The sequence below is a fragment of the Pleurodeles waltl genome, chromosome 5 (genome assembly GCF_031143425.1).
Source record: "Pleurodeles waltl isolate 20211129_DDA chromosome 5, aPleWal1.hap1.20221129, whole genome shotgun sequence".
Classification (NCBI taxonomy): Eukaryota; Metazoa; Chordata; class Amphibia; order Caudata; family Salamandridae; genus Pleurodeles; species Pleurodeles waltl.
In genome coordinates, this window is record NC_090444.1 from 999,153,617 (window position 1) to 999,161,313 (window position 7,697).

At 44.8% G+C, this 7,697-nt stretch overlaps 1 protein-coding gene across 1 annotated transcript; it reads right to left on the reverse strand.

Annotated features, from left to right (window-relative positions):
• Positions 1-1,032: 1,032 nt before the first annotated feature.
• CCN2 (cellular communication network factor 2) lies at positions 1,033-6,699 on the reverse strand. The gene is made up of 5 exons (XM_069235164.1): positions 6,215-6,699; positions 5,314-5,533; positions 4,572-4,823; positions 3,585-3,796; positions 1,033-2,397 (listed from the first exon to the last, which is right to left on the reverse strand). Exons 1-5 carry the CDS (start codon positions 6,275-6,277, stop codon positions 2,101-2,103), a joined length of 1,044 nt encoding a protein of 347 aa, XP_069091265.1. The 5' UTR covers positions 6,278-6,699; the 3' UTR covers positions 1,033-2,100.
• Between the last annotated feature and the right edge of the window lie 998 nt (positions 6,700-7,697).

Below are 7,697 nucleotides of genomic sequence, written 5' to 3' on the forward strand. Positions count from 1 at the left end.
GGAGAGATGGTCTATGTCGAAGTCCATTGTTGCACTCGATACCAAGCCTCGTAGCACAGCTGCTAAATGATGGTGAGGATGATCACAAGTTATGACCAGTGATATAAGTGAGGGAAGAAGCACTTTCACTATTAGGCAACATCCTCTGAAATGGAAATATTCCTCTTGGTGTTGAGGCAGGAAGAGAGTGAAGATTCTGCATTATTACCTGCAGAGCAGAAATATGATATATGTGTAAATACTATGGGGTTCACTGTGAGTGTGCTGGTATTTTGGTCTTCTAAGACCGCTAGGGGAACCACTGAGACCATAAGGCGTGGTACTTTCCTGCGTCAATACTACCAGCTGACTTCAATTTGGGAGTGACTCCAATTTGGGGGTGCTGGAATGAGGAATAACATGTGGTATCGGATTTCCTGAGCCCAGTTACCGCATGCTTGCCTACTTCCGACCTCTTTTCTCCAAGAAAATATTAATCCTTTTTCCTCGCAAAATTTGCATGAGCTAAAGCAGCTCAGGAATTTTGTGAATCCGAATTACTCCTCCTATTACCCGAATGGCATTACTGGGGTCCTTTGAATGAGACCCTAAATATGTATTGGTATTTTCAAGGCATGATCCTAGCAAGAGATCAACAGAGCACTCTGCTTAATAGCAAAGGGGACATAGGAACCATGTCAGAAGTTGGGAGGGAACGAATGGTGACTGTTGACTATAAACAAGAGGAATTCTTTTTAGTTGGAAAATGGCTTCAGAAGCTCAGCAGTTAAGCAAATATTTGTTAAGTGGATATTTGCTTTTTCAATTCCCTCACCTCAGAGAAGTGGAGAATGTATTTACATTCTTCTGCTTGAACCCATGTGTTTAGGATGTAATTGTAAGAGAGGTGGGATCCAGAAAGGCATAAGATCTTGTTGATTCAGTGCCACCGTTTTTTTCGCTTTTTTACTTTGAACCCATAGATTTACAAGGAAACGGAGATTGTTTTTTAGTTATAGGCACATTATGGAATCATGAAACCAGGAACAAGAGTCATTTGTACAAAAAATATACTTTATTTTTGCATCTAGGAAAAGTGCATACATGTAACATTTTGGTCACACTTCTCAAAACAAAAAAAAACAAACTGCGCAAAATACAGTCTTGGTCAAACAAAGAAACAAATTCTCCTGGCTGGAAACCTTGGTCAGCTACAAGAAAAATATAAGAATAACTTCCACTCGATATACCCTGGGTTATTTGCTCAGTAAAGCCGAGAGCGTCGCATTTCCCCATACAATCAAACGCTGCCTGATGATCCATATTGATCTTCATTTAACTCCCTCCCCCAACTTTAGCGAACAAAAAACTTTACCCCCCTCTCTGCTTTCCCAGCTGAGCAGATTTTCCATGTGAGTATCTATTTCGTTGCTTTAAAATGCATTGTCAGACAAGCTTTCGATACTATCGGGTTCAGAAGGAAGGCTACACGACAGAACATCGAAGGGGTAGAACAAAAAAAGGCACAACACAAATTTAAATTAATTTAGATAACTGTACAAATATACATATACACTATGTACAACATTGAAAATTTCTTTTTTTAAGAAAAAAAGCTCATTACAGACAAAATGCCTATTACAAGCTTGTCCAGTCTACGGTTACACATTGTTCTTCATAAAAACTTGTGTTTGAGTCAGTGCTAAAGCTGAAACAGTGCTGTCCTGTCTAACAGAACGCCGTCGCCTGGTACCAAACATGGCGCAACAGGTTTGGGTTTCAGTTTTTACCGACACCATGTCAGTTCGTACACACCAACCGTTTCCAGTTAGGTAAAAGGGAGGAACACAAACTACCACGTGCAGGGAACACTAAGTCATACTGCATTTTTGTGTGCGTACAGTATTTGTCCTAGTGGCCTGGGGTGTCCCCTACTGTGCAGAAGGTTCTGCAGCTGCCTTGTGGTCTCACCGTCCATATGTTTAGTTCACAACTAATGATTGTGCTCAATAGACAACTGGTTTTGTCTTAAACTTGAATACTTTCCTGTGCTATTGAAATCACAGTCAAGGTTGAGATGCAAAGATCAGCTCAATTGAGTCTCTTTGGTCATGTGGTGCTTTAGGCCATATCCCCATACATCTTTCTGTAGTACATAGACTCGAAGATGTCGTTGTCCCCGGGGCAGTTGTAGTGGCACGCGCAGGTCTTGATGAACATCATCTTCTTCTTCATGACCTCTCCGTCTGGGCACTTGAACTCCACGGGGAGGGTGGCTGTTCTGTGGGGTGTGCAGCAACGCCCGTCGGTGCAGACACCGCAGAACTTGGCACGGTATGTCTTCACGCTGGTACAGCCAGACAGCTCAAACTTGACAGGCTTGGAGATTTTGGGGGTACGGATGCACTTCTTGCCTTTCTGTTTTGGAAAGAAAATGAAAAGCCAAACATCAATACTTTGCTCACGGGAAGCATTTTGGTTTTTAATAAGTCTCATTAATAAAACTAATTGTTGTGAACAGATTACCACCAGAATCTGAAAGGACTGTGGAATCAGAGCTTAACTTGAGCCTGTGGTTTCTGGTGCTCGGCACCAGCATGTTATTGTCAACGCTGTCTCATATGACAGTCTGCCACATGGTGGCACTGTTTAATTTAGAGACTAGTAGAACAGTTATGAATAATTCAATATACAATAAAATGATTTAATACCCGCACCCCAAGCCATTCTTATAGCTTGAGGGGCCCGTAATAGTCTGAAAAGCTACACTTGTAGGAGTGTGATGGTTAGTAGTCAACTTAGTACTGTCATTGACAGCGCTGACAGGGAAAGTGGGTGGTACAAGCTGCAGTGGCCCTTTGACAATGGCCCTGGCTATTATTATTATTTTTTACAAATTATGTACTAGGGACATTTCTATACATCCTCTGTACAATAAGCTTTCTTATGGAACAAATCTAATAGTGGACATTTGGGGTCACTCTTGCACCATGAATTTATATCTCTGATGCCTAGCTGAATCCTGACACCTATTGATTGGAATTAGCCTAGTGATATTGCTGTCTGTAGTATAATACAACAGGCGGTTACTCCTTTTTTAATGTGATGATGTGATTAAAGAAAGACGAGTTAAACTGGGCCGATGTCAACTGGTGGACAGATAGTCAGCACAGTTTAACAATGTGCCTAAGTTGCTCTTGACAGTCAGATCTCTTGTGATGAAAAGCAGCGCTCGAGACCGCTGGTCACATAAAAATGTTTTCACTATTGGCTACTAAACATGAACTATGATACTTGTGAGCTGCAAAAGGGTCATAGACAGGCCACAGTTTAAGAGAGTGGGAGATAAGGATTATGACTGAAGGCCTAATGGGATAAAATGTTTTTCCTCAGAGAAATTTAGTTGAGATGATTGTCTGATTTCAACAAAGAGGGACACAAAAGCTCAAATTTGAGACATCAATTCATTATTTACAATTCTGCACACTTGGGGCTGTTTGAGTATAGGATACTAAACTACATTTACAGCACTGGTTCTATATGTGTTACTTTGAATTTCCATGAGACACAAAACAAACAATCTAACTCCTGGTTAAGATATTTACCTTAATGTTCTCCTCTAGGTCTGCCTCACAGGGTCTGACCATGCACAGTCGGCTCTGTTTCTCCAGTCTGCACAATTCATTGTCATTGGTCACTCTGGTGGAGATGCCCATGCCACATGTCTTGGAGCAGGCACTCCATTCGGTGGTCTGAACAAGGCAGTTGGCACGCATCAGGGAAGGGTCTGGTCCATAGGTTTCTTCCTGCCTATACACTGTAAGCGAAGAAAGGAGGCACAACTGATTAGATAGGCAAGCAAGCCACTAGCCTTAAGAGTTTGACTAAACACTAACAGCAGACGGTTCAAGCAAAGAGAAATATACATCAGGATCCAAAAAAACAAGTCACTTTAAGGGCCTCCTGATAGCAGAGGCTCTGTTGCTAGACTGGAAGCAGTGTTGACACCTCTCATTTACACTGGCGTATGTAAAGTATATTTTTTGTGATAGTGATGAAGCATTCAATTGTTGGAAAGACTAAGACAGAATTGGCCAAATAGTTGTTGGATATTCCAACCCAATGGGTTCCCAAACTTATATTTATTAATTTACTTTTGGGTCAGAGCGTGACTAAGGGGAGCTTTGAAAGTGACTTGAACGTCCCAGTGGACTCTACTTCAGATTCTCAAGACTATGATTAAAACACCACTGACTCCCCACCACCCAAATAGATCAATTTCACTCTTGTCACTGGAACATTTGGCAAGGGGGAACATTCATGGAGTGAACTTAGAATAATGCCTCCCACTGATAACTTCAAACCCTTACTCCCTTGCACACAGATTAGATACCCTTCGGGCAAAGTGAGAAGACAACCACTTTTCATATACTGATCTCACTGCAGAAATTGTTATTTTTGTCTCTGTTGATTGGGAATCAAAATGTATAATGCAGCTATAACTATTTAGGATGGAGAGTGTTGTGCTGCATCAAATTAACTGCAAATAGTTTTACTTTCTGGATGTAAATAGCATCATGGCAGGAACTTACCGGCTAGTGCAGGCCCAACTCTTGTCTGCTCTTTGGGCTGGTCGCAGACCCATTCTTCACAGCATTTGCCAATCTTCTTGACTCTTCGTGGGAAGGGGCAGTCTGGGCTGGGGAGACGCACATCGACGCTACAGAGCGGGACGCAGCCCACGCCTCCATCCAGACAGGTACACTGGTACTTGCAGCTGCTCTGGAAGGACTCACCACTCCGATACACCATTCCCGCAAACACGCAGGGAGCCCCGTCTTTAGCTGGAAAGAAACAACATTGAAACGTTAGAACTATAGTTGAGAGGCCAGCTTTGTAAAACAGCACCTCGCTCTAAAGGAAAGGGTTGGGATGCAGAGTTGTAAGAGTAGCACTGGGAGAATCAGGAAGAAAGGAAAGGGTGAATAGTTGTAGGAAAGAACAGCAAAGTGGAATAGAGAGGGGGGCATGAAAAGTGGAATAGATTGTTTACTGAGAAGAGAGATGAGGGACAAAGGACGTGGGTCAGAAAGAGAGAGAGATGGTAGAGAGGGTGAGAGAGGCACAAAGGGGCTAGATGTAGGATGGAACGAAGGCAGAGAGGAAGGGGGAAAGAGACTAGTGACAGAGAGAGAAAGTACGAGAGAAAGAGAAGGAGAGAGAGAGAAAAGTGAGACTGACACAGAGGCACTAATGGAAACTGATAATAAAAGAAGAAGGAAAGACATTACAGCAAAAGGAAAGTACTTTATTTGTTTTTTAACGTACACTTACCAGTGCAAACTCCTATTTTCCTGTTGACCCGAGAGCCGAAATCACAGAACAGCCCCTTGTGTGGGTCGCAGACGTCCTTCTCGGTGCAGAGCTCGCCCAGCTGCTTGGCACAGACCTTGCAGCAGCCACAACCGTCCAGCACCAGGCTAGTGCCCGCTGGGCACTCGGGGGGCTTGTTCGGGCACTGGCACTCACCACTGCAATCCTGGGCACAGGACACCTGGAGAAAAATGTTGAGGTAGGGTTAGATATCACCAAGACATGGGTAGACTATCAGATATCATGCAAACCCTGACTCCGTAGGCACATCACCGCCTCTCTCGCATGTAAACTTCATGTCTCACACCTTCTCTGGTTTGATAGGACGACATATGTAAAAGTAGCCTGTGAGTACCAGGTGGGATTTTTACATTAGGGTAACCTACTTACATTCATCTTAAAAGAAACTTAAGTAGGATACCTTAGTTTAGAGATTAGGGGTATGTATCAGAACAACACTAGGATAGCCCAAGGAAGACTGCATTCTGGAAATGCTGTCAAATGTATGTAGTTATTATTAAAAATGTCCAATCGGCGACAGCGTTAGAGCAAAGGAGAGGGCTGCCCGCCATGCAGAAAAACACATAATCCACTGGGTGGCACGTAGCTCTCCCTAGTGCACATCAAGAAGGACATATCTCTCCGCCTGGGGCAGGCGTCCCGCCTGTCTCAAAAGCATCCAAGCAAGCAAATATCGTTGCACCCCCCCCCCCCCCGCCCCCACCCCATGAAGTTCCAATATTACATTTCTCAAATTTCACACAAAACAAGAGGAGAAATAATATACAATGCGCATTTTTGATTCAATAAATACAATTTGAGAAATACAAAGAGCAGTCGTGATAGCGGGTGTGCGTCTTACCCAGGAGAGCAGGGCGACGGCGAGCAGCAGGGGCAGCCGGAGGGTTCCCATCCCCACAGACATGTTCTCGGCGGCGGTCGGTGTGCAGCAGGACACTCCTGTCAAGTCAAATCTCGCTCCTCTCTTCCCTAGCTCGGCGGGAAAGCGTCCTTTTTCGGATGGGTCTGGCTGGCGGAGTAGGTGTCTCTTCGCAGCAGTCTCTTTTCCCTCGTTTCTCGAAGGGAGCCTCGTCGTTATGGTTCTCTCTAGTAGGTGCCTCTGTCCGTCCCCGGTCGCTTGCTTTCCTTTCCTAGCGAGGGTCGGGAAGAGTTGTTGTGTGCTCTGCTGAATCCGGCAGCGCGAGCTCCTTATATACAGTGCTGGGGCCCGCGCCCGCCAATGGGCTGAATGGAGTCGCACACACGCGGGGCATTCCTGGCATTCCTCCCCGCCCCCTCGCCTCGCGCAGGATTGATCATGACCTCCTGACACCCCGCATTCCTGCGCCGTCTGAAAAATCTGGCACGCTCCCGCCGCACGGGAAAAAGGGCGCTGTGTTTTCCACCGGCATCAAATAGGATCCCTGGCTGATTTATCACGCTTATAAAAATACCCTCGGCTTATTTTTTGATATGTCTGGGGCCTCCTCCCTCCTGACCGGCGGTTTCAGACCGCTGTGCCCCGCTGCCCACCCTGCCTCTCGAGTAGACATCAATCGCCCCAGTGCGCCACTTTTTACCGTAAGAGTAGACCGCGCGGGTCTATTGAATTGATTTGTTAAAATGTATTTTAAAAAAAGTGTTTTTCGAAGTATTGGTGTTGGTTTTTCGAGACAGGACAGGAGGTGTTCGAAAATGCAACAGGGATAAAGGCAGGGACTGGGAAACACACGAACAGCACCTACGGGGTAGACAGAACTTCCATGTTTACATTTTTTACACATATTCAGACTTTTTTTTTAACCGCAAAGTGGACTACTGCTAAACTTTATGATTGTTTTAGGATTCTCTTCTCGCTTTTCTCTCAAGACCTTGTGGTGAAGGGCCAGTAAAGTGCACACCCTTTGGTTTTATTTTTCAAAATGTCCTACAATCCCCCATCATCCTGTTGATTGGAGCACAACTGTTTTTTTTGGGGGGAGGGGGGTTGCCTCTCGACTAAATACATAGTCTTGCACCTGTTATGTACGTTGAGCTCTGTGTCGTCACAGGCCAAGCAGGAGGCATACATTGGCACGTAGTTGTAGGGACTTCAGCAGATCCTTCTGACTTGAAGTGGGTTTGTTTCCTGGCTCCTGCTGTCCTCATTAGCAGACTGCGTGAGGTCTCCTCCTCAACAATTGGAAAATATTCTACCCCCCCAGCGGCAGGGGGCGACAAAAGGGAGGCTACTCGTTTTTTTCAGTGTGTGGTTATGACGAAAGTTCGCTAGCTATTTATCTCTGCTGGTCCAAATGTTGTTTGGTTGTATTAGGTGACTGTGCCAAGTAATTCCACAGTTATGT

What these genes read in the sequence shown, in the direction of transcription:
- CCN2 (XM_069235164.1), bottom strand. Translation starts at nt 6,277, where the DNA reads ATGTCTGTGGGGATGGGAACCCTCCGGCTGCCCCTGCTGCTCGCCGTC. An exon ending in GAAAATAGGAGTTTGCACTG is followed by an intron (nt 4,824 to 5,313) that starts GTAAGTGTACGT and finishes GTTTCTTTCCAG; the next exon opens with CTAAAGACGGGGCTCCCTGC. An exon ending in ACCTAGAGGAGAACATTAAG is followed by an intron (nt 2,398 to 3,584) that starts GTAAATATCTTA and finishes TTTCCAAAACAG; the next exon opens with AAAGGCAAGAAGTGCATCCG.